The 27,910-nt window shown below is 37.3% G+C and overlaps 2 protein-coding genes across 30 annotated transcripts in view; both read right to left on the bottom strand.

Annotated features, from left to right (window-relative positions):
* The window catches only part of LOC128027392 (uncharacterized), a 222,583-nt gene that overhangs the window by 169,411 nt on the left and 25,262 nt on the right, over window positions 1–27,910 (bottom strand). For 14 of the 29 annotated variants that reach the window (XM_052614986.1, XM_052614993.1, XM_052614990.1 and 11 more), the window contains one exon: window positions 19,353–19,586. The exons of 2 other annotated variants lie outside the window; for them this stretch is intronic. In XM_052614986.1, coding sequence (XP_052470946.1) covers window positions 19,353–19,586 — 234 coding nt within the window. Of the gene's footprint in view, window positions 1–11,199; window positions 11,533–19,352; window positions 19,587–19,796; window positions 20,127–24,519; window positions 24,738–27,910 lie in introns of those variants that run through there. 13 more of the 29 variants (XM_052614967.1, XM_052614978.1, XM_052614965.1 and 10 more) reach the window with 10 other exon arrangements.
* LOC128027397 (X-linked retinitis pigmentosa GTPase regulator-interacting protein 1-like) lies at window positions 1,932–9,908 on the bottom strand. The gene is made up of 3 exons (XM_052614999.1): window positions 9,808–9,908; window positions 8,201–8,272; window positions 1,932–4,599 (listed from the first exon to the last, which is right to left on the bottom strand). Exons 1-3 carry the CDS (start codon window positions 9,860–9,862, stop codon window positions 4,274–4,276), a joined length of 453 nt encoding a protein of 150 aa, XP_052470959.1. The 5' UTR covers window positions 9,863–9,908; the 3' UTR covers window positions 1,932–4,273.

A 27,910-nucleotide genomic window follows, 5' to 3' on the forward strand; every position in this document is an offset into this window, starting at 1 on the left:
CTCTCAGTTGCTAAAGAACCAAAGACTGGCAAGAGCGGCTTCCAAATCTTTTATACTTTTCTTGCCGGATCTGTCCACTGATTTTGATACGGTGAACACCAGATTCTCCTTTCTACCCTATTTGAAAGTGGCATCTTAGCAACCGCATGTCAGTGGTTTGAGTCTTATCTCTCAGATGGGACCTTCAAGGTATTTTTGAGAGGTGAGGTGTCCAAGTCACAACATCTAACTACTGGGGTGCCTCAGGGGTCAGTTCTTGGACCACTTCTCTTCTCTGTCTACATAGCATAGGTTCTGTCATTCAGAAACATGGCTTTTCATTCCACTGCTACGCTGATGACACTCAACTCTACCTCTCATTCCATCCTGATAATCCGACAGTAGCTGATCACAACTTTGGCTACTGATAGACCTGAAGAAAGAAACACACACTTTCTCTGACAATTTGAACACTCCACTAATATAAACTGTATAGCCTATGAGTAGACCACTCCAGAATCTTAATGTAATATTGCAACTAGGGCTATTGCTTTAATGTTTAAATTGTTGCGATATTACAGAAAACAAATAATGGATTAAGAATATAAACAAAATAAACTCACCAAGCCCCCGCTCAGACCTGTCCATCATCTTACACTAAAAACTACAGTGCAAGTTTTACAAACATAAGTGTAGATCTTTCAAACTCTAATGGCTAATACTGCCAACAAACTCTACAATCACAAATAAAAAGTGTTAAAACATGGCAGATATGCAAGACTGGTTACATAGAGGGGGTTTGAGTGATTAATAATCAGTATCAACCTGATGAAAAAATACTTATTCAATGTTATCCACATTATGTTTAATCTTCAACAACAATATAACATTTTACATTGTGTACTTCTGTCCCCTCACTGGGGCCGAAATAGAAAAAAAAGCATGCTGTCTGTTCGGCCGAATCCAACTCCTTACTGAGAAACGAAATCCTCAGTTTCTGCAACTATAACATGACTCATCCAGAAACGCATGGGTGAAACAGCATCTTTAAAAGACAGACCCATGAAACTCTTTTAGAGAAATTGGTCTTTCGGGGAAATGCTCTTTCAGTGCTGAGGTGCACAGGGGAAATGGCTGATTGCGGCACAACAGGGGGTAGTACAACCTGAAGTGCACATCCCACTCAACACAGGAACGACCACCACTGAAGTACCGTGCCACCAACACCAAAACCTTTCAAGAGTATGTTGAATTTGTAGCTCACTGAAGAGACTTGGATGAAGCAGAACATTTTTGTTTGACCGACTGAAAGAAAATGCCATTCTTTTCCTGTTAGGATATATTTAAACAGGACTAAACAGTGAAAGCCCCCCAAAAATTGTTAATTGTTAAATTTTAATCAACTTTACATTTATAAACACTACTCAAGCTGAAGCAAGTGATGTAACGGAACTCTAACACACTGAGAAACACACTTTCAATCAGCAGGAAAAGAGAAAAGAAAGGATCAAATTAATGTGATATTGAGGGCCATTCACACAAGATACAAATGTATTTCTATATAATTTCAAAGTAGCTTTACAGAAAATTATGATATGTAATATTTATAATACTTTAATATCTTAATGCCTTATCACACTCTGCAGATTATAACTGGATGCTAATACCATAGATAGATTTTGCAATCATATAAACAATAAAACAGTTGAGATTTGCTATATATCCCTTTATGTGAATGTACTGTGTATGTTAAAAAAGCTTATATATACATATATATCCAACTTTATATAAATATCTAGCAAATAATATACATTCATTTTAATTAATGTATATATGCAGACAAAATTAGACATACTTTTATAATCAACAATATTGGTGTAGAACATTTTTTATTCAAACCTAACAGTTAATTACAAAGAAACGACCAGTAACAATGAACTAAATAAGTTTTGAAGTAGAAACACTGAAATGTGTTTTTCTTTAAAAACATACTCCAATAATCCTTGTATTTACAATTTTCACAAATACTTTTTTTACAGTATACATTGAACATTATATAAAGAGCTGGGTTATAATATAAATACATAATTTTTAAATGAAACAAAAAATATAATTTTAATCAACACTAATTTTCACGGAAAGCAGCAAAGATTCATAGAGTGCATTTCTATTTCTGCTTTTAGAAGGTGCTTTTTAATACATCTTACTGTGAATTCAAGCAATAAAGATTTTATCTGGGAATTGAACACTGGACTCATATTACTGTTAAACTCTCTTCACAAACATCTTTCAACAACTCAGTCTAGCAAAACTCAGATTTTCAGTGACTTCTGAATTTTAATTGCATTCAAATGTTTAAAATTCAATATCACCAATTGCTGTATTTTCATGACTTTTGAGCACTTGTGCACATCGATCACCTCTTCGAGGTTCATGCCGTGTTGTTTGTCAATCAATGGACTGAACAGATATGAGCGAGCTCTTGATATAGATACTTCGCACACGATTCACCGTCAACGTGCGACCAACTCAAAACTTTACACAAGATTTGCTCCTCGCTGGAAGAAGCTATATATTCAACAAAATCAAGCATCCATGAACAACTGGCAATTTCACCTTTAATTCATCTCTGGATCTCTTCAGGAAGTGAAGCAAAGTTCTTTCATTTTATTGCCTAGTGCTATTTTTTGGCGAACATGCACAGACATTGCTACTGTACAAGCTAATTGTTCAGTGTGTTGCGAGGCATGCTATCATATTACCACATCGGTAACACTACCAGTGAAATACACCAACAAGCCTTGTTACTCTGTGGTCAAGGCTTTCATCAAACTTATACGACTACTCCAACACACTGGGTTTAATCAGTGATCTGCTTTTGCTTAAACTAGTGTATCGATCAAGTGCTTGATACTAAATGTACAGATCATCAATTTTGCTCGTATCGGTGATAAAACTTATCCGAAAAGGGCTTATGCTGTTGCCTAAATTAAAGTTCTGACCATATGGAGTACTGCTTTACAGGTGCATGCTGATCTTTTAGCTGGTTAAAAGAGCACCCTTCGCTTCTCCTATTTCCATAGGCGATACCGCCCACTCCACACACTAAGAAGGTCCTTGCTTAAAGTTTCAAGATATGGGACTGCTTGCTTGTGAGGTTTATCTATTGTCCAGCATCATGTGCCAGTCCTGCCATTGCTGAAAACTGAAATGTCTTTGGAAGTGAAACCATCTGAAACCATCGGGAATCACTAGGGAGAAGTACTGGATGCATCCGATTTTAGGCAGCTGGATGAGGACACCCTTGCTGCTATGTAAAAAAAAAAAGAGAGAGAACACCCCTTGCCAAGTCTGCGATTGTTTTTCATGTCCGCAGTTAGAAGCAACCCCAATACCAATAACGTGATATTTAGCACCTTAAATTCGAATTTTACCAGGGTAACCCTTCCAAAAAAAATTTATTTTAACCCCGGGAAGCTATTTTTATCGGGGATCCTCCCGGAAACGCGATTGGGCTAGTTTTGGACTAGTTTTAAGAAGCAACTGGGCAGGATTTGTTGTGAAAACCTGGCAACCCTGATCTGAACACACGTGCTGGAGATATACTTCTAATTACAGGAGCGTCTTTACAGATAAGATTTTTTCGATTTTTTTGCACAGCCCTAATGTCTCGCAACCCTCCCTTCCCATTATAAGCATGAGCATATCTGTGGGGTTAATGTCAAAGCTCTTGTATGTTCAATTATTCTGGGAGCAAGAACCCACATAAGGAACCATACTGCCGAAGATAAATTGTGTTCAAAAAACTCAAGTAAACTTGCCAAAGTGGTTCCTGTCTGAACCCATGGTTCAGGCCAGACATGTATGTTAAAGCTCACTCTATTCAATCCATATCAACTTCTGGCTCTTTAATATTTAAACTGTCAAGGCTTAAATGAGTTTAGTTTAATCAAAGACAGCAATGTGTGTCCTTCAGGTCTCACTTCTCACTATCAACACCCGGGTGATGACAGCATCAGTGACTGTTCATATTCCAGCAGACAGCATTCACATTTAACAAAGAGTGATAGACTTGTCCATGTTTTTTTTTTCTCCTTTTTTTCATCATTGATGTTGTAATGTAATGGGAAGCCACAATGGCTATCCATTGACAGAAACATTGGCCAAACTTTTAAATTTTTACCAAACCATATTACAGATGCCTTGTCAGATTAAAGTTGAACTGTGGTACGAGTGCGTGCTGAACCATATGGTTTGATTTTTCATTTTATTTTTACCATGAATTGTTTCATCCCTAGAAAACACACTGATTCTGAAGTTCCTGTGGATTGTGGGAGTGGTTTGGTGTGAACGTCACCTCACCATACTGAAGCTCCTCTCCCACCTCCTTTTCTTCCTCCTCCTTCTCTTTCACGTCCTCCTCCTCCTCTTCCACCTCTTCCTGCTCCTTCTCTTCCACCACCTCATATTCTTCCTCCTCCTTCTCTTCCTTCTTTTCCACCTCCTCCTTATTTTCTTCATTTTCTTCCACCTCCCCCTCCTCTTCCACCTCTTCCTCTTCCTTTCTCTTTGTCTGCAGTTTGACCATGGCATATTCCACATCAACATAAGGGGGAACTTCTGCTGAGAAACAATGACAAGACGAGACATTACTGGACGTCTCTACTCATTCTGGAGAGCTGTTAGTCACTGTTAGTCTGCAGTAGAAATAGCAGCTTTGACAAAACTGCAAACTGACAAATTAAGCTTTTCAGGAGTGAAACTAATTAACTGAGAAAGTAGTAAACAATAATAATAAAAAGATCAAATCCAGTTTAAGTTAAACTAGCGATGGGAAGATCAGATCATTTTAACAACTCTCTTGCTCATTTGTATTCTATTAAATTAACTTTTTCTATAAAAATATTTTTATTCATTTGAGCTACTTAAAGTTAAAATGTTATACATTTACACAATCTTTGATCATATAAATTAGAAAATAATTTTATTGCAGCAAAGGAAATGCAAAAAAATTCATTTCCCCTTTAGCACACAAATATGTCTGCAAGATGTCTGTTAAAGATTGCTTCATCTTGTCTAGTTCAACTCTGAATAAAGAAAAGAGAGGCTTAGAGCCTTATTTTTGTATAAATATATGACATTTAGCTAGCAGCAAACAGAAATTAAGTCTCTTTTAAGTATTTAATTTTCCTATATTATTTTTTGAGTAGTCAAACAATCCAAAGAAGACATCTTTAAAACATAGAGTGAAGTCACTTCCAAACTGAGATTAGATGAACATTAGATTAAAAAGAATCGGACCAAAGTTTCTGTGTGTGAATCATTGATAAACATGTAAATGAATCTTCCCCAGAAGAGACAAAAACAGCAACTAACTTCAGTGTCTGACTTATATTATATAGTTATATAGTTATGTCCATAAGCTTCTTCTGAAATCTGGAGAAATTAATTATTCTGTTGTTTGACCGATGAAGGCTATAGAGTTTAGTAGATGTGCTATTATAAGTTTCAATATCTTTAATTCCTTGTAAGATCATTATCAATATCAATGGGAGTAAAAAAAAAATAGCAAATGTCTTCTGGCCCAGATCCGGGCCACACAATGACTTTTCCCTCGGCCCAAGTACCGCAAAGAATGACGGCCCGGAAGTGGCCCAGAACTGGATTAAAGACTCGGATCACACATGGACCATAATCGGCCCGAATCTCAGCCAGTTAATCAGCCTTAACTGGCCCTGATCTGGGCCAAAACAGGTTTTATTATTGGTACCAATTCTCAGCCTAAAGTAAACCAGAATCCCCAAATCTGAGCCACACCTGAGCGTTATATAGTCCAGACCCAACCCAGACAGCAAGCGGTTTCGGCCCAGATCCGGCCCGAATTGATTTCATGGGACCCAGATGTGGGCCGGATCTGGGCCAACACTATATTGCTTTCTGGGAATTTTTTTTATTTCATATTATTACATTGTATATTACTATGATCGCAATTTTTCATTTTGTGAATAGAAACTGTAGAACAGAAAATCAGACTTAAAACTCACACATCATGTACTGTGCAATAAAAAAAAAACGTATTGCATTGGTTTTTCTATTTATTTTTATAAAGAACAAATCAACCAATAAAGTGTGTATAAAGTATACAGTCTACAAGAGAAAGGTAACAGATAGACACATGTAACTTAATCATAATAATTTATTACAGATGTGACAAAGAGCAGTACCACAGTACTCCAAATGACGATGCATTGCAGTTGCAGTCCACTCTGGCAGAATATAATAGTAGTGTGAAGAGCAGGTCATAATTTAAGATGTTAAACACTGAAAATACTATCCCGATCCACTCCTTCAAGACGCGCGTTTCTCATTCAAAACACACATCACCGGAAACACGACATGTCGCAATCTCTGACGAAACCAGCGAGAACCAATGAGCGTTTGATATCGCTGCCATAAAACTTGTTGTAAAACTTCTTAACGGCACATTTTTTAATAGTTATAATAGCTACAGAGGAAGGAGATATATATCGCCAATGAATGCGGTTTGAATTTGGATCTGTTCCTCGAAGTATCAAATGGATACAGGATTTTAATTAAAATGAAATACTTTCAGGATCATTTTATTTAATGCTTGTGCATGACAGCATACTAATAAAAATTATGTGCACCCAATCTCTATTATAGATCAGTGTGTCCCATAGTAAACCAAATAAATATTACATGATAACGGTTAAACACTCTCTCTCTCTTTCTTTTCATGTAAGGATTCTAAGATTATTTCTACCAAGAATACGAATATAAAATGTAATAAAATTATAATAAAATGCTGTTTAATGCCATTGACTGATTTGCTTAGTTATTGTTTCATTCTGTTTTGACTTGCCATTTCAAAGACTACATTTTAACAATACTACACTTCATTAAAATGTATGTGATCATTTAACTATTGTCATGCAATATTGTATTTATCTTGTTTATCATGAGTCACATAATATGCTGCCAGATCTTAGCCTGATTCTGGCCACTATCACTGGACTGATCTGGGCCACACTCCTCCCATCAGCACTCGGCCCTCATGTTGTTTGTCAGATCCCCAGTGTGCCGTCATTGCCACACATGGCCCAGCTCTGGCTGAAATGGTTCATGCCATTGCCGACAGGAACCCAGCAGTGCCAACCTGAGGCCACATTTGGGCCAAGTCCATCTGCTATGTAGGTCGCAGAATTATAAGCGCAATACTGCCACCTATCTCTCAAAGGGACCATTGACACTATATCTATAATCTCAATTAGGAGTATCAATGGTAGATGATGATGATGATGATGATGATGATGCCTCATGCGCAGGCTGCTCTGAAGCGCATTCACAAGAGTTCTAACAGTTCAGATATTAAGTGAATCAGAGGTAAAAAAAGAATTATATATATATATATATATATATATATATATATATATATATATATATATATATATATATATATATATATATATAAACTGTTCAGTTTCTTGCAGAGACCTTTTTTTTTTTTTGTCTTTAAAAGTGATCAAAGTGATATACAGCCAAGTATGGTGACCCGTACTAAGAGTTCGTGCTCAGCATTTAACTCATCCCAAGTGCCCACACACAAACACCACAACCTTAAGGTTAGGAGTCAAACTCTCTAACCATAGGCCACGACTTCCCCACAAACACATCACATTTATACATAACACGTATTGTCAAGAGGCGCAGGGTTTAATTTGGATTTGCCGGTGCATGTTTTTCTTACTCTCATAGATTCTGTCGTCATGCAATTTGTTCAAATCATTGTTTGTGTTCTACTGAAGAAACAAAGTCACCTACATCTTGGATGAACATTAAAATGTAATTTTTGGATGAACTATCCCTTTAAAGCTGCATTATGTTAGTTTTGCCTCTTTGTGGCCATCTCTGTTTGGAACCTGCAATTGCAATTATTAGCAAAATTGTCTTCTTTAGGCGAGCTGTGCCTCGGCATGTCTCCTCAGCGCAGATTAATCTAATCTGTTTTAAGGTGTATGTGTGGCTGTCAGTCACCCAACCAATATTCAGTGTTTTTCAGAATTACAGCCACCAAGTCTTGGAAGTATGTCCAAGAATGTACAAGAAGTTTCACCAGAAAATGACATCAAACTGTGCAAATCTTTTTTAATATTAACAACATCTACTGTAAACTGCGTAACCACAAATTTGAATGTCTTACCTGTATTCTTCTTTTCACCCTTTTCCTCAAGAGAGATATCAGCGTATATGAGCTCTGTACCTCCAGCAGCGGCTGAAGGGAAAACACTGACATCAGCAACAGACCAACTACAATCTCATATTTCAGTCATTAAAGTATTGCCTTCCAATTCATCATAACAGATCATGCTGGTCATACATTTTTCACATATCAAACTGTCTGCATGTAACGCATTGTGAAAAAGTCAAGGAAAGAATACAATAAGTGAGATCATATATTCACCAATCTTTGATTTGTTGGATCTCATTCATAAAACCTTTGTAAGTATATGAGTAAATTCTGAGTAATTTGCAAATAGAAAGTCTACCCAAAAATTAACAAATGCTTAATTGAACCTCAGATTACATAGTTAAATGCAAGGGTGGACAGTAATGGAGTGGCTGTACTTAAGTACATTCAAGTATCCCTACTTTCCTGTAGAAGTTTTATTTTGAGTAACTATTACTTCACTAGATTCCAAAGCATAAGATTGTATTTTTTACTTCACTACACTTCAAAAAATATTTAACAATCGAACCGAACCCACAACCTTGCGCTGCTAACGCTACGCGTTACCACTTGAGCCACAGGAAGAATTATATTTTTCTTAAAAAAGCTTGCTAACTTCAGGCCTTATTCTCGTGTTATATGTAACTGTGATGTTCTGCAAAACAACAAACTTTAAAACACTTTTCTTCTTACTGGTGAAATCAGATGGTCAGATCTGTTTTCTCTCAGGTACATAGCAGTGTAAGCTTAACATTACTACATCAGACTCGTCAATGTAGTCCATATCAACAACTAAAATATAACTTGACTCCATATAGTATTTATTTTGGGAAAATCCCAGGTATTTGAGCAGTAGGATTATAAAAAATATTTGCTAATATAAAATTTATGTAAGTAGCCTATGTAAAATTGCTAAATAAATATATCAGTCTTTTTACTTAAGTAGATAAATTGAGTACTTTTGTACTTTCACTCGAGTCAAATAGAAAAAGCACTACTTTTACTTTTACTGGAGTAATATCTGATTATATTTATCTTTACTATTACTCAAGTACTTGATTTGTGTACTTCTCCACACTTGTTAAATGTGTATGTTAATAAATTCCAGTCATTCGTAAACAAGGCATGCAGTTCTTAACATTTACAGTTGGCAGTATATTTTCACAATTATCTAACTGCTTAACTAATTCATTTGTAATGATATATTGTTAGAGTAAATAATGTTATTATACATTATATGTATATATATATATATATATATATATATATATATATATATATATATATATTAATAATTAATAATTGTCATGGTGTTTGAGGAATAATATTGTTTAAAAGCATTTCTGCCATTTTGCACCATTTTAAAACCAAGAAAGTTTGTCAAATTTCCATCAAAACTGTCTCAGATCATCTTCATCACATCTATAATGTTTTTACTTTGGCTTTTTGTGTAACTGTCTTTAAGAGACTGCAATGACCAAACAAATCTATGCAGCATATATAACACATAAGATACAAATAGTACTCCATTTTAACCTTCATCTGTTAGTATATGAACTAGAGATTCAACATGAACTTACCTGGTGTCCACTTGAGCTGCTTCCTTTTGTAAATGTAACATACGGTGATGAACATCAGAATCAGGATCAGAGCAACGCAGCCCAAAACAATAAGATATAATTTTACAGCTGTAAAAGAAAAAACACAAGGTCACTTAAAGCAAACTAAAAAAAAAAAAACATCCATTCATTCATACCAACTGAAACAAGCATAGCATTTTAGTAATTACATGCAATTAGTAGTACAGTAAATCAGTTAAAATTCATATTAGCTACGGAAGAGCCAGTAGATCCCTCACTGCCATCAAGTTTAATTGTAATTTCATACCATGTTCTGATAACTGTGTCTACGACGTTGTCAAATGCCCTGTATAGGCAGGACATTGTGACGGTTGGGTTTGGGAAAAGGATGAATACAAAATAAACAGTCTTGAGAGACAAACAAAACCAAAAAGGGAACCGGATGAAAACCGGAACTTGGAGGAACGAGAAGGTAGGTGAAGTCTCGGGAGACGAGAGCATAGACACATAGGGTAAGGACTCCATACAGATGACAGAGAAAGACAGCTATACATAGGGAGACTAATGACAAAGGATTGTCAACACCTGTGCGATTTAATTGGAGTGCAATTACTGTGACGACATGACCAGACTAGCGGAATTAAAGTGCCTATGGTGAAGTGCCTAAGGAGAAGTGAGCTCACTAGGGAACACCCAGGAAAACAGAGACTGACAGCGTGACAGACATCCCATTAAGTGGTCCTAACTGATTTGTCCCATACATGACTTCCCTTGTCCAGTTTATTAACTGCTACGCTGATCTGACCACCGACTGATACAACCAACAGCAACAGCAGGAGTGCTGATCAAGACATTTGAGGAAGATGACAGAAACCTGTCAACATCCAATCACAACTCTAGCAAATACTGTTGTCTAGCAAATACTTCATTCATGTATTAGAATCTCACCAGTAGGACAGACTAGTCTAATGGTCTTCTGTGCGTGACTGACGTGGTTCTTCACGCTGCAGCTGATGTCTCCATCAGTTCTCTCATCCAGATCAATGCTGCTGTTTCCATCCATCAGTGGACCTCCATTCAGAGTCCAGTTGTAGAGGAGCTGATCCCCCTCAGAGGAGCAGGACACCCTCATCACCCCACTGGTGGAGCAGATGATTGACACATTCACTGAGCCAATAGGAGCTGGAGGGAGGGACACATGACAGTCACATGACAAACACAGAATAATATTGATCTTCCACACGACTCAAACTATTACTGGAGTCTGTAGTGTGTTTACTGTGTGCTACAGGAATAAAAACCTTCCCAGAGATTCAACTGATTCATCTGCATGAGAGTGAGATCTTTGGAGAACATGAGACTGGAATGAGTCTGATGAGAGAGTTTCTGTACCTTCAACAATCACTTGAAGATCTTTAGATGTTTCTGTGCCGTCTGAGTCAGTGAGTGTTAATCTGTAATTCCCAGAATCTGATCTGTTCACACACTTTATTATCAGAGTCCCATTAATGACTGTCACTTCAGGTCTGTTATTATAAAGATCACATTGACTCATCCTCATACTGTCATTCTTTACTCTACAAACTGGATCATCTTGTGTGTTGTTTATTCTCTTTATTATCTTCAGGTCATATTTACTAGCGTCCACCATCAGCAGATTGAGTTTGTCTCCCAGAGCTGCATAACAGTGATCAGATTGATCAAAACTGCAGTTTACCTCCAGACCTGAAGAACAACAGACACACACAGACACACACACACACACACACACACACACACACACACACACATGAAATGTACCAAAATCTACAGACATCATGAACTAAATCAGTAACAAATACGGTGAACACCTGGTAATTGCTCTGTTGCAGGATGTAGATGTGATTTTGTGGGACATGTGTGTGAGAGAGATATGTTCTACTATAAATCAGTACAACTATAAAAAAAACTATATTTTAACTATATAACTATAAACTATAAATACTGATACCATTAATGGGAATGCGGAGGGAGAACACACTTTAGGGCAATTTGTGTTTAAATTTCTGACTGAATTAGTGTTTAACATGATCACAGTTTAACAAAAACATTGTGAGTTACTTATTTACCAATGTTTACTAAAGTTTTACTAAAGTTACTAAATACACAGTTATACGTCACCCGCTGGATGATCATACATATGATATAAGAGATTAATTTCACAAGTGTAGACAGCTTCATTAATTATATTGGGAGTCATTTTGTAAATGCTTAAACTCTCACTGGACTATATTCATATTGTTCTTCACTTAATTTCTGTATTATTCGCTGTGCACTGTAAAAAGTGATACTCTATATTTACTCAATAAAATTGTGGTAACAGATTACAAGCAATATTATTAATTAAATGTAACACATTAGAATTAAATAAAATTAATCAAACGAGATTAAATTAGTAAAAATTAGATAAAAATTAGTAAAATAACATGAAAAAAATAAATAAAATAAACAAAAATACAAAAATTTTGATAAACGAGAAGCATAAGGCTGCAGCCTGCAGTTAGAGGCAGGGTTGCACATGTTAACCCGCCCCATGCCTACTCTGATTGGTTCGATCGTCGAAAACACTATGCTAATGAATACTATGTTATGCATACCAGGCCAGTAGTTGGCAACATCGAAACACAGCACAAAAATGTAATTCACAAATTCATGTTTTAGTTGATTACATGGAGATGATCTAGGCGTCTGGTTCAAAAGCTTATATTTTCAAGCCCCCAAAACAGAGTTATTGAAGACACCTGATGTTAACAAACAGAATCACAGAAGGAGAATAATCTAAAATTTGGTTACCATTACGGTGATCAGTGTTTGCTGTAGTTGGGCTCTTGACCCTTACATTTTTAAACAAACTTTTTTTTTGGGGGGGGGGGGTGCTGTAATTGTGATACAGCAGCTAATCAAGCCAATAAAGAGTAAGATTAGGTGGTGTTGTTTGTTTTGATATCATTTGACAACAGGCATCCTGTAGTTGTACAGTATAAGGTCTGGTATTTTCAGCATAAGCGAAGAGATTCTTAGAAGCATTTCTGATCAAAACATTTTTTTTAAGAAAATATCTTTCATTTAGGCAAACAGATATCAAGAATCAGCCTGAGAACCTCAACAATGGTGACCATCAGCATGTTGCACTGCATTCTGGGTACCACCTATCAAAACTCCCATCATGATTTGTATCATGAATAAATGATGGATAGAATTGTCTTATATTTATTCTTTACTATTTTTAGTAGCTTGTTTTGTGATGCTTCCAGTTCATCTTTTTATCTGAATATGCTGTTTGTCATCATTCCTGAGATACATACACTTGTTCTTGATGTCACTTAATGTCAAAAAAAAAGGTTTCTCTTCCCCACTACAATTGTTTTCTTAATCAGAATTCTTAAACTCTGGATTTTACAGCAACATCCTGGCCTTCTATTGTTGAATTAAAGGTGCTGCTTTTATGAATGTTAATTTATCTCAGAGATCAGGCTTTATCTATAACACTCAGGCCAAACAATGATTATGTAAAATCATAACCAGCACCACCTGAACACCTTTTTTCTTAGCATGTCTAGCTGTTATAGATTCAGTTAAAACAGCCATAAAAATATATTATTAAAGGGTCAAGAGCCCAACTAAAGAAAACACTGACCACTATAATGGTAACCCCATACATTTACTCTTTTCTCCTTCAGTGATTCTGTTTGTGAACTTTAGGTGTCTTCAATAACTCTGTTTTGAGGGGCTGAAGACACAAACTTCTGAACATGATGCCTATATCATATTTATGTAAGCAACAAAAATGTGAATTTTGAAAAAAGTTGATGTCATGTGCATGCACGACTTACGGGGAAGTCGTGGCCCAATGGTTAGAGGGTTGGACTCCCAATCGAAAGGTTGTGAGCTTGAGTCTCCGGCCGGCAGGAATTGTAGGTGGGGGTAGTGCATGAACAGCTCTCTCTCCACCTTCAATACCTCGACTTAGGTGCCCTTGAGCAAGGCTTCGAACCCCCAACTGCTCCCCGGGCGCCGCAGCATAAATGGCTGCCTATGCTCCGGGTGTGTGCTCACAGTGTGTGTGTGTTCACTGCTCTGTGTGTGTGCATTTCGGATGGGTTAAATGCAGAGCACAAATTCTGAGTATGGGTCACCATACTTGGCTGAATGTCACTTCACTTTCACTTTCACTTTTCATGCATGTAATGTTTTTGCAGGGTGTTTCATGATCGCCAACTACTGGCCTGGCATGTATAACATAGTATTCTTTAGCAGAGTATTTTTTGTTTGTTTGTTTTCAATGAAATCAATATTTTTTTCATGGTATTCTACTCATTTTGAATGGTTGCTTGAAACCATCTAATTTGATTATTTTAATTAATTAATTAATTAAATTGATTCTAAATTTAACATCTGTAAAATTTAATTAATAATATTGGATGTAACATTTTAAACAACTTTATTGAATAAATAAAGTGAATCATTTTTTACAGTGATGGGAATATGCTAGTCTCACGAGAACCAGTTTGTGTTTGCAGGAGCAAATAAAGCAAAGTTTCCTTACTTTAGCAAAGAAAAAACAGTCTCCTCATGAATTATATCAACATCCTCTGAAATGTTTCTCTATTCATTCATTTTGTACTTCTTATTCATAACTGGTGTTTTTTTTCTCTCTCTCCCTCTCTCATCTGCGTTTCTGCATTCATCTCTGCATTCACCACATCCTTCATCATCCACTGGAACACCACTCTCTCGTGAACACAAGTATGACAGTGAGTGGAAGATAGAGTTTACTGTTTATTAAGTTTTGATTATGGATATTATTCTTACACAAACACATTGATTTGCTTCAGGGGGCCTTTATTAAGCCACAGGAGCTGTGTGGACACTTTTAATGATGGATGGACACAGTTTATTGGACTTATATTTAATCTCAGCACACATTCACTGCCATTATAAAGCTTGTAAGACCAAGGACATGTTTTTAATATAACTCTGATTGTATTCGTCTGAAAGAAGAAAGTCATATACAGCTAGGATGGCTTGAGGGTGAGTAAACCATGGGGTCATTTTCATTTTTGGGTGAACAATTCCTTTAAATGCATTTTACTGGATTCAGTACATCTTGAACTTGTAAGTGTCATGGTGCAGGGTGCCGTCTCAGCTTCCCCTGTGGTCTGTGTTGCCCTGTCTGTTCGGTAGCTCGTGGTCTGGGCAATCAGCGCTGATTATGGCGGGGTTGTGCAGATCACAAGCTGATTCTTCCCCACCTGTAGCTCATTCCCCCACTCCCTTATATGTCTCTGCTTTTCTGTCTGTCATCGTGAGTAGATTGTTTTGTCTTTGCCCGTGTTTTGTGTGGTGTCCAAGTTTCATTCTCACCTTCTGCTTTCCTGTCTAAGGATCCCTAGGTCGGATATCCGGCAGCGCGAATGGTCTGCAGTGTGCCGGCCAGCTCGGAGATCTCTGTGTGCGCCAGAGCATTTTATTATTGTTTATGTTATTTTGTGTTTTGTGGCGAGAATAAAGATTCTCCTTTTCCTTACTCTGCATCTAAGTCCTCTGTCTAGATCGCACCCTGACAGAATCTACTCACCATTAAATTGATTCAGCAGAGGAAACGGAGCTGCGCCGAGCTCTTCTGCAGCAGGGCTCTCTTCTGGGTCGACAGCAGAAGGAAATCACAGCTTCTCGTCGCGCCTACTCTGAGATCTCTCTCAAACTCAACCAGCTAACAGATTGGCTTGACCAGCTGCAGGCCAGCCCTTCGGCTGCCCCGTCTGTCCCGGCTGCCCCGTCTGTCCCACCTGCTCCTCGCCACATAAAACCGTGACTTAATCCACCCGCTCCATACTCAGGTTAGCCCAAATCATGTCAGTCATTTCTGTCCCAGTGCTCACTGACTTTCACACTCCAGCCTTCCTATTTCCCCACGGAGCAATCCAGGGTGGCGTTTGTCATCACTCTCCTAGTAGGTCAAGCGAGAGAGTGGGGAACGGCTATGTGGGACAGCAAGCATGACTGTTGTGCGTCATTTGAGGCATTCTCGAGGGAGCTGCACAAGGTGTTTGACCGCTCGGCATGCGGTATTGAAGCAGCACGAGCATTGTCAGTGCTTCAGCAGGGAGAGCGGTCGGTGTCTGGTTACTCAATTCAGTTCCGCACGCTCGCCATGTCATGTGGCTGGAATGAGAAGGCTCTCTGGGATCACTTCCTCCACGGCCTTGCTGAGCATGTGAAGGACGAGATCTATTCACTAGATCTGCCCCCTGGCTTTGATGGGCTTATCAACCTCGCCATTTGGGTCGACGACTGGATTACCCTCCTTTCTCGACACCAAAGAGAGGGGATTCCCCATGAACATGTCACCGGGGTCCCGTATGGAGCAGCATGTGACACGATGTCCCAACGCCACATCCTCCCAGAGGAGGAGCCTATGCAGATTGGGAGAGCACGGCTGACAATTGGAGAGCGATGCCGTCGCTTGGATAATCATTGGAGAATCATTATCCTTTGCCGTTGATGTCATCGGCCTTTGAGCTCCTTCAAGGGGTAACCATCTTTACGAAGTTAGACCTTCGCAATGCTTATCACTTGGTTCAGATTAGGGAGGGGGACGAATGGAACACCACCTTTAACACCCATACAGGGCATTTTGAGTATTTAGTTATGCCATTTGGGCTTTCCAACTCCGCGGTGGTCTTTCAGGCAATCGTCAACGACATGTTCCGAGACAGGTTGGTTCATACAGGCGGATCATTCGGGACTTTAGCCAGATAGATCTTCCTCTGACTGATCTCACCTCCACAAGGAAATTATTCTGTTGGTCGTTGCAGGCCCAAGCTGCATTTGAGAACCTTAAGAGTCAATTTATTTCAACCCCCATTTTAACGATCCCTGACCCTTCTCATAAGTTCATTGTGGAGGTGGATGCGTCAGAGGTGGGGGTTGGGGGCAGTTTTGTCACAAAGATCATCTTCGGACGAGAAAATACATCGCTGCGCATTCTTTTCTCATCATTTAACGCCCGCGGAATGGAACTATAACATTGGGAATAGGGAGTTACTAGTTGTCAAGCTTGCCCTGGAGGAGTGGCGTCACTGGTTAGAGGGAGCGCGATTTCCGTTTATCATTTGGACTGATCATAAGAATCTTGAGTACATTCGCACCGCCAAGAGAATAAATTCTAGGCAGGCTCACAGGGCATTATTTTTTGGATGTTTCAGGTTTACCATTTCTTATTGCCTGGGCTCTAAGAATGGTAAACCTAACGTGCTGTCACGGGTTTTTGAGGCTGAGGCTAGTCCCACCCTCCCGGTGGCCATTTAGCATCCCGAACAGGTTGTGTCTGCAGTTTTTATGTGGTGTCCAAGTTTCATTCACACCTTCTATTTTCCTGTCTAAGGATCTGTAGTTCAGATATCCGGCAGCGCGAGTGGTCTGTGTGTTTTGTGGCGAGAATAAAGATTCTCCTTTTCCTTACTCTGCATCTGAGTCCTCTGTCTAAGATCGCACCCTGACAGTAAGATCTGGCAGGTTTGATCAGAATGCTCTTATCCAGGATGTGTCTAGAAGTAGTTCTGGTTTGAGTAGCTGTATTTAATGACTTATTTCACACTGATTCCTTATGCAGGGTTATTTCCCTGCTCTATAGAAGATGACAACTGCGCTAACAGATTTTTAAAAAGCAGTCGCATATTTTTTATTGTGGTATTTTAATTTCAGGAACTAAAACAAATAATAATAGAGCCTATAGATCCCTTGCTGCCATCATTATTATTAGGTTTCATTATCATTTACAAAATTTGTTGTAGCTCAGCAGAAAATGTTGTAGGTGACATTCATACCATCTTTTGATGTCTGTGTCACTGCAGAGGTCACAGCTGCAGTAGTTGGTCCTGAAATAAAACATCAGCACAGAATCAGCTGCTTTATCTCTTAATATTAATTAATGCAGAGATAATTAAACATTTTGAAGAATTAAGAGACCAATTGAGGGAGTTGATTCGTCTGAATCTCATGAAATCTATCAAAGACACATCCAGGTCACATTTCAATACAAAACTGTAGTTAATAAGTGATATTCATCATGTTCCATTTAATGTTTTTAGGGGCATTAAACCATTTTGCATTGTGACATTTACCCCTAAAATCTAATTTCTGACATATGAGGAAAAGGCAAAAACATGAAAATAAATTAAGTAAATTCTCAATGCAAAAAAAAAAAAAAAGAAAAGAAAAAAATTATTAACTATAATGTGTATAGAATAACTAAAATCATCATAGTATTTTAATTGCCATGAAAATAACAATGCAAATTAAATTAATGGCTATAAAATAGTCCTTATTGTATTCATGCAAAATATAACTTATTTTGATTTTGGGGTTAAATGATTGTTTGTTTGTTTGTTTTTTTTATAATTCAGTGCCACCACAGCAACTGCCAAGAAACAAGTGAAAAATATTCAAATTAAATAATAAAACAATATATAAAAACAAAAAGGTTTTAAATCTTGGTGTAATTTTTGATTCCTCTCTATCTTTCCACTCTCACATTAATTCCATCACTAAATTGGCATTCTTTCATCTACGTCATATCGCTCAGCTCTGTCCCTTTATCAGTATCTGAAACTGTCATCCATGCATTAGTCACCTCACGTCTTGATTACTGCAATGCACTTTTCATCAGCCTATCAGCTAGCTCCATTTCCAAATTAAAATTCATTCAAAACTCTGCTGCCAGACTACTCACCCACACCAAGCGTTCTGCACATATTTCCCGAATTCTGCATGATCTTCACTGACTTCCTGTGGCTTACCGTATTAAATTCAAAATTCTCCTTCTCGCGTTAAGTCTCTGCATGGCCTTGCTCCCCCCTACCTCTGTAACCTGCTTCTCCCCTACACCCCTATTCGCTCTTTACGATCCGCTGATTCCAGCCTTCTCGTTGTCCCTCGGCATCGCCTTGCTTCAATGGGGGCAGATCATTCAGTGTTGTTGCGCCCAAAATGTGGAACTCTCTCCCCCCATCACTCCGTTTTGTTAACACTATCTCTAAATTCAAATCCATGCTCCAAACACACCTATTTTCTGAATGTTATAGTTCTTAGTGTGTTGTTTTTTTTGTTTTTTCTTCTTCTCTCTGCTGGTTGCTGCCCCATCTACCCAATTCTCACTTACTGTACTTGCACTCTCATTTGCCTATTGTTGTTCTGTCTGCTCTCTTTGTCAATTGCCTTTATTGTTGTTTGTAACGTGTCCTTGAGCTCTGGAAAGGCGCTATATAAATAAAACGTATTATTATTATTAAAGTTTATTTTATATATAAAAAAAGTGATACCATAAAGTTAGCTTCACTTTATTAATAAGCTTTACTTAAAAATCAACCAAAGTTAAATTAAATACGCCTCAGGCCTGGGATAAGGTGATTCTGGGGAGAAATGTGGCTTTGACAGGTTTTGCATTATTCCTGTTGCTGTTTCTGTTTTCTAGCAAATTCTTCATTCATTTATTAAAAGCTCACCAGGACAGGGTTTGAGTCTAATGGTCTTCTGTGCGTGACTGACGTGGTTCTTCACGCTGCAGCTGATGTCTCCATCAGTTCTCTCATCCAGATCAATGCTGCTGTTTCCATCCATCAGTGGACCTCCATTCAGAGTCCAGTTGTAGAGGAGCTGATCCCCCTCAGAGGAGCAGGACACCCTCATCACCCCACTGGAGGAGCAGATGATTGACACTTCCACTGAGCCAATAGGAGCTGGAGGGAGGGACACATGACAGTCACATGACAAACACAGGAGAATCTTGATCTTCCACACTACTCAAACTATTACTGGAGTCTGTAGTGTGTTTACTGTGTGCTACAGGAATAAAAACCTTCCCAGAGATTCAACTGATTCATCTGCATGAGAGTGAGATCTTTGGAGAACATGAGACTGGAATGAGTCTGATGAGAGAGTTTCTGTACCTTCAACAATCACTTGAAGATCTCTAGATGTTTCTGTGCCGTCTGAGTCAGTGAGTGTTAATCTGTAATTCCCAGAATCTGCTCTGATCACACGGTTTATTATCACAGTCCCATTAATGACTGTCACTTCAGGTCTGTTTTTATAAAGATCACATTCCTTCATCCTGTTATTTCTTACTCTACAAATTGGATCATCTTGCGTGTTATTTATTCTGTGATGTAACTTCAGATCATATTTTCTAGCGTCCCGCTCCATCAGCAGATTGAGTTTGTCTCCCAGAGCTGCGTAACAGGGATCTGATTGATTAAAACTGCAGAACCGATCCAGACCTGAAGAACAAAACACACACACACACACACACACACACACACACACACACAGGTTTATCACTGAGCTCCTCTCATAGATCACAAAACACTAGATATTTTCAAAGATTTCAATACAAGATGTGGCTTTATAAAAACTATAATCAATCAGCAAACTGTTTTTTTTTTTTTAAATTATAATTTATAAGACTTGCCATTAATTTCTGAAAAATTCTACTTCTCAAAATTAGGTGAATTCAACAACTTTGGAAAGACATCTTCAACACAGGAATCAATTTCTCCATCACAATATCTTCTCAATAAATCAGCCTCTTCGGTTGTGACACAAGCCTGTAATTTCTGCAATAATTTCTCAATCATTCGAGTTGATCTAAACACCAACTTTGTGGCCACCACATCCACTTCAACAAAATCTGGACCAGCCAAACTTAACAGCTGGAGAAGTGTCACCACCATAGCATTTGTGAGAAAATTCCAATCAATGAAGCTGATGCACTAGTTAAATCCAATCTTGCTCTATAAACCAAAGGCTTTTCCAAAAGCTAATGCAAAGATATGGAATCATTTGCCCTTTGGAGTTTAAAAAGGTTCAGAAAGAAAACTGGAAGATTTGCCACACTCAAAATTTTTGGGTCCAATAAAAATAAAGGTTTATTCAGGTTTAGCCCAGCCACATTCTTTAAAATAGCACTTATTATTGGTCTCCAGCTTATAGACTCAGGGCCAGTTAGAAGACGTTGAATAAATTGCACTCGAAAAGTTGCTGTTCTACTTTGTAAATGCACAAGTCCTTGCCCACCTTCTTCTTTTGGTAAGTATAGCATGTTATGAAGCACTCAATGCAAGTTATTCCAGAAAAAGTCTGCCAACATTAATTGGATCTTATTAAGCAAGGGTGGTGGTGAATCAACACACATCAAACGATGCCAAAGAGATCAATCAACAAGATTATTTATAAGGGTTTGACCCCTATAAGACAATGTTTGCTTTATCTACTTCCATTTATCCAAATGATCCTTTATTTTCTCAGCCAACCCATCCCAAATTTTTGAATGAAAGGATTTGTCTCATATTTTAACCCGTCTCTTTTCCAACTAAGCCCAGCTGGAAGTTTATGGTTTGCTGTTATCCATTCACCCACCAAAACAGCCTCACCTTTTACCCAGTTAACTTTTACATCTGATAACATTTTAAAATCTCCCAGAGTTTTCATTAAAACACCAACATCATTTTGCTCTTTGACAATTACAATGATGTCATTTGCTTAAGATGATAAAACAAAAGTACATTCACATTTTTCACACCTGCACCACTCACCGGTCTTGAGTCCCAAGGAGGAGACCGGAAGGATACAAATCAAATCACTTCTTCCCGTGATTATTAAGTTTTTACATTGTTACATTGGGCAGGCTCTCGGCCCCACTCCACTCCTCACTTATTGCATTAGCACTTTTAGAGATTTTAGGCAAATCTTAAAAGAAAATATTACCTTTACCTTGACCTATCCTGTGATTACAACCATATTTTTATATTTTTATATATATAATTTAACAGCTCATTCTCTCATTTAGACTGGATCGGACAACAAAACCCCAGTTTGAGAACATAAATTCTGTATAAAACATGTCTGACCATTCTTTTCTGTCGATGTATATTGTTTAACTCTATAATTAAAATTCCTCCATGCATCATATAGCTCATTAGTTTCTATAATTTCTATACATTTTCTATGAGAAGCCATATGTGGCTCTACATGGTTTCTATCAATGTGTTTCTCAACACAATTAAAATCCTCTCACATAACTAAAAACTCCCCATTATTGCACTTTTCCACTAATGTATTCAATCTGTCTAAAAAAAAAAATATATATATTTCTATTTATGAAGGTGCATATACTGTATACAGACAAAAGCAAAAACATGATCTTTAAATTGAGCCTTAATCTTTAAACCTCTACTTTTTACAAATTCCTCTACTAAAAGAGATGAGGGAGTAAACTTTTTATTAAATAATACAGAAACTCCTCCACGGAGTCAGGTATTATAACTCATAAAAAGAGGACAATCTCTTAAGGTCTGCAAAATATTCAACAATTTGCACTCATGTCATGTTTTTAGTCACCTTCAAGAACTTTTTAATTTCTTCCACTCCATAATCAAGACATGACCAAATAGATTGGGAGCGAAATGAAACATTTGAATCAGAGCACTTGCTCTCACTACTTTCATTGTCTAACTTTTCCTCCTTATGATTCTTTTAGGCCTGTTTCAAAACTAAGCTATCACTTTTTTTCCCTATTCAGAGGTGTTTTAAAAACAACCTGATCCATGTCCATTAAGATATCATACTGAAGCACATTCTTTAAATGTAAATCATTATCCGAAAGTTGACTCAAACTCATTTGTGTATACAGTATTACTTCCTCTTCATCGTCAGAATTGTTACTTTCATCCATCTCAAAGTCGGTCAAACTGGATTTTTTTTGTGCATGTTTCACCACTTTCTCTAATCAAGCCAGAATCAACATTGTTAACTGCTGGTACAACTACTTTCAGATGACTAGAGTTCAGTCCGTCAGAAGTACTAGCAACTTCTACATTGTCATTCTGATCATTTTTATCTTTAGCACTGTTACTCCTCTCACTTTAATGAGCGACATTTTCTGGACAGCCACGAATCAAGTTACCAGACTTTCCGCAACCAAAACACTTAATTGTGTCTGTAGAAACAAAGTCTGTGTAATCAAAATCATCCACCTTAAACTTATAGTTTAAGTCAAGGTCACATCTATTTCAATTTAGTATCATGCACGTGAAACATCTAAGTGATGCTACGTTTCACTCACAATAGCGATCTTTTTTATGGGAGCGATTAGTTTGCCAAAGCATGACAATTCTTGGGTCAACATCTCACCTTTGATGAAAGGGGGCACATTTGAAATTGTAACTTCCTAAGTGGGAGTAGAAAAGGTAATTCTGGGGTAAATAAACAATGTATGTTTATTCCCTTACCAACAACTTAATTTGCTTTCTCTACTGTTCTCCGAAACACCACGATTGAATTGTTCATTCTAGATGCCGCAAGCACACACTCATGCCCAACGATGTTACCAACCACTACACTACACTCCGCCATACTCCAGGCAGACACCACCTTCACCCCGTCGCAACACATGAGTGAATCTAGAGCATTAGCTCCCTCAGCCCCCCCCCCCTCCCCCCCCCCCCCCCAAACAGTGCAAAGACTGGGTTTCACATCAAATTAACTTTAACTTAACAAAAAACAATGAAAAACCACAGTGGGCGATAAACCACACACTCACCACACCGCTCATTCCACTCGCTCAACAATCGCCTCCACATGTTCACAGAGAGAGAGAGAGAGAGAGAGAGTAACAGAATGACATGATGCAATAAAAACCGGAATAGATCCACCTATTACAACATCAAATGTTAGCTAAGGTTTCAAAAATCATTAAAGGTGCACGACATGAGAAACCTGTCTTGATCTTTTAGAATATAAGAGGTCATGGTTACATTAAAACATCCTGCAAGTTTTGTAGATTAAAACATCATCTTTATTATAAACAAAGCATTTAATCAAGCTCAAAAACAGCTTGTGCCATGTGACATCACAAACACACAAACATTTGCATAAAAAAACACCTCCAGAGCAAGACATCAACGAATAGTCAACATCTCACCATAGGCCTCGTCCACTGTCAATCAGTCACTTATCGGCTGATGCTTATGACTGCGAGTGCGAGTGTCGCGTTGTGTCAAATACAGCCCCTTATAAAAACTGACACTCTTTTGCATACACTGGATAAACATCTCATTTATGACTTTGTACAGGCATCAGAAATATCGCAGCATAAGGAAGAAGCGGATGTTTGATTTTGTTTTGTAAATGAGGCACAATGTAGCTAATGGAGAGTTTTCAAAGATACATTTGTTGAAAGACGAAGCGGTTCTGGATCTGACACCACCTGCATCAGAAATGGCAAGTAAATTATTTTACAAGGTTTTGAGTGTATCTGACAGGTTTTTCTTATCAAAACACTGTTTCCTATGCAATGATGTTAGAAAATCATAAGAGAGGCCGATTACTGATGAGCCTTAAAACAGGTCATTTTAGACAGAGGGTTAGGATGAGGTTTGAAAAGATTTTTTTTTCAAACACACACCCACCCACACACTACATACAGACTATAAATATAAAAACTGTTATTTTACACAGATGCTGTTTTACAATAACTAGAAACTTCCATCTGACATTATCATAATATTCCACCAATACACACTGATAAGACCAGAAGATGCATTAAACAACTTTTAAAAAGTTCTTAAACAATATTACAGTCTATAGCGTGAGTTTGATGTGAAAGTGACTCACATGCAGCAGTTTGCAGCAGCAGCATCAGTCCAAAGATCAGCATCATTTCTCTAAAGTCCAGTCTCCAGAAGAGAAGAGCTCAATCCCAGCAGAAGAGTGTCAGATCGAGTCTCACACAGCGTCTTCACTGACAGACAGACAGCAGCTCTACTGACACACCAGGAAACTACACCGCTTTAACAAAGAAAGAGGAAAGAGGAAGCTTTTCAGAGAGGGTCAGCAGTTCCTTCTTAAATACCTTTAAAAAGATGCATTACTAAAAAGTGTCTGTAATTATAACTTTGTTCAAAACCCAATAAACATAGAAGTCAAAAGAGTTTATGAGCTCATCAAAGGCAGATTGATTTAAAACCAGCTTCAGTATTTATTATGAGTATATGCAAAATAAATAATATATAAATAGTACATGAAATTCATTTGGGATTTGGATCCCAAAAAAGAGCAAAGCAAATCTAATCGGTGAAACACAGTGAAAAAGTTGTCAAAATCACATTTCATCTCGATTTTAATTTAATTTCTCCAATCACATTTCTGAAGAGTTCATGTGAAGAAACCATTGTGATTTTACATATTGAGATCTAAAAAAGCAAAGCAGAGATTTAATCAACCAAAACCAACAGAATGAAGTTAAAGAGCAGAAGAAATAACTCCAGATGTGGAAAATAAACACATAATAATTTCACAATCTGACTGATCTGATTCAGAGAAAGACAAGAGCTTGATCATGGATGAACAGAAGGAGTTTAATAAAAACATTGCTAGTTCATTCACTTCATCTCATATTAATACACTGACATTATTAAATGGAAATACTTATTTAGTGTTTCTCTAGTTACCACAGCATATTTGCATACAAATGCAATCACCAAGAAGTTATTTGTGTCTGTGTCTGCGTTATCGTAAAGACTGTGTGCTGTGTGACGCAGAATGCACTATATATAACATCATGTAGCCAACCACAACCAGACCACAGTTTTAACCTTTAGCACAATGTCAACCATATAAACTTCAGCATAACAGAAACTTTTAAACATCAAACATAACTCCACATTCAACTCACATGGGACTTTCAGTTTAGCCAACATAAAGTGAATAAAGTAACCTTTAATTACATCATTTACTCTCCTGACCTGATTTAATTAGTGCAACAGAAGTGATTCAGGAACTAGGCAAATACAGACATTTCAGAAGCTGTGAGAAATCTTTAGTGTGCTCCACTAATATACGATGTTAAGAAGAACATGTATGCTTGCTTTAATGTAATATTTTAATTGGGGCTGGTAATTGAATGCATTAATTAGATTAATTAATTATGGAAAAATATAACGCATTACAATTATTAACACATTTGGCGCACTCGCCCCGCCCCAGACCTTGAGGATCATCTGCCATTTCATACAGTCGCCTGATGAGTAATATGAGGCCGAGCAACAACTTACTGCTTGATGGAGCCTAGAGAATGTCAGAAAGTGCAATATCACACTACTGCAAATGTGATACTCATCTTATCCAACACTTCATTTAGAAGAAAAAAATTCCATATTTTCATAGTAATAATAATAATATGAAGAAAATTAATAATTAAAGTTATAGTAGTTCACCCAACCAAAAATTACAATTCTGTCATCATTTATTCATGGTCGTAATCTATATGTAATCAATTTTATCAAACAAAATATTTCTTGCTGAACCTACTTTTTGTAATTCATGTTTGATGCTTTACACAACAATGACTTTAAATTATCTTTTGGGAGTAATTTCTCCAAATTTGATGTGTGATTAATTCAATTAATTAATCAGCACATTGTGTAATTAATTAGATAAGAATATGTTATCGCTTACCAGCCCTAATTGTAATATTACAACATGTTTTCATAAGAGACGTGATGACACTCATCAGCTTACAGTGTATTTATAAGAACAGTGTCCTGCTGCTGTGAGAGAACAGGAAGTTTAGATCATTCAAAGGTGTGTCCTAGCTTAAAGACACAAAAATAACACACACACACACACACACACACACATACATATATATATATATATATATATATATATATATATATATATATATATATATATATATATATATATGTGTGTGTGTGTGTGTGTGTGTGCGTGTGTGTGTGTGTGTGTGTGTGTGTGCTTTTCTGTTACGGTGGGGACTTTCCATTGACTGATGTTTCTACAGTTTTATATTTTCATAAAGACATTACTTAATATAATAACAAGCTGTTAATATATATATATATATATATATTTATAACCTGCTGCGTTAACGGGAGACTCTTATCGGGCAATAAATAAAATATGGCCGTTAATCTATTCTTAAAGTTGGGTTGGGAGCTGGGTCTATACTACACGAGCTATGATGACTTTCACCTTGATATTTTAGCGCGGATGTATACCTAGCCAAATTGCACTGTAGGGGGCGAGAACGAGTGTTTAAACCTGTGTGTATGCCTACTGTGAAATGCCGTCAGCTTAAGAATTTTTTTGATCGGAATTTTTAAAAATGTTTTATTTTTTAAAGAAGCTTCCCGCAACCGCGTGAACGCTGGAATCCGTTAATATGGGTGCGTAAAAAAAATACACAACGCATACGCACTGCAGACGGATTATGTGTGAAACAGGCGTAAGGTTGTTTGCAGCTTTTGCAATGTGGAATTGGTTTACAGCTTTCTCAATCTGTTTGTGATGCATTTTGGAAACAGAAGATGAGCCCTTGGTCTAATGCACCACCTGACTTGAGAAACCCGTTCTCAAAGACTTAACATTACTTTAAGTCATTATTTTATTTGAGTTGCAAACATTTTCTGAAGGCCTTCGCAGAATTCAAATGAACCATTTTAATCTAGATTAATTCCAAGATTACAGTGAGATTAATCTAGATGAAATTTTTTTTTATCTATGTCCACCACTAATATATATATATATATATATATATATATATATATATATATATATATATATATATATATATATATATATTGCAGGGCTCATAATAAATCACAATGAAAAACTGGCCATAAAACCATTGCTGACTGACAAACATCTACTAGAGAGAATATCTGTCATGATTTTTTGATGATATCTTCGGTGAACTTTGACCCAAGTCTGAATCTGTGAGGTATGACACAGAATAATCAGTGATAAAAATAAGCAGCGCTGTCAGTCAAATATACAGCTACATAAACCAGTTATCATAAGGATATTTATCATGTCAGTTGTAAAGCATGTGTGGTCTGAAAGTGTATTAAAGCTCTCACTGATTACTGGTGACTGTAAAAACATTTCTGCTGATGAAGCAGATCAGTTTGTTCTGAAATGAGACTGAGATGTCTGTCATTACTCAGGTTCACCACACGAGGTCTCCATCAGCATCTGTTGCCAT

The sequence above is a fragment of the Carassius gibelio genome, chromosome A14, assembly GCF_023724105.1.
Source record: "Carassius gibelio isolate Cgi1373 ecotype wild population from Czech Republic chromosome A14, carGib1.2-hapl.c, whole genome shotgun sequence".
Lineage (NCBI taxonomy): Eukaryota > Metazoa > Chordata > Actinopteri > Cypriniformes > Cyprinidae > Carassius > Carassius gibelio.

Excerpts from the sequence above, each read along its gene's own strand:
- LOC128027397 (XM_052614999.1), bottom strand. The coding sequence starts at position 9,862 with ATGTTCATCACCGTATGTTACATTTACAAAAGGAAGCAGCTCAAGTGG. Across the intron at positions 8,273-9,807 it reads GCAGCTCAAGTGGACACCAG|CCGCTGCTGGAGGTACAGAG; the intron begins GTAAGTTCATGT and ends TTTTCCCTTCAG. Across the intron at positions 4,600-8,200 it reads GGGTGAAAAGAAGAATACAG|AAGTTCCCCCTTATGTTGAT; the intron begins GTAAGACATTCA and ends GTTTCTCAGCAG.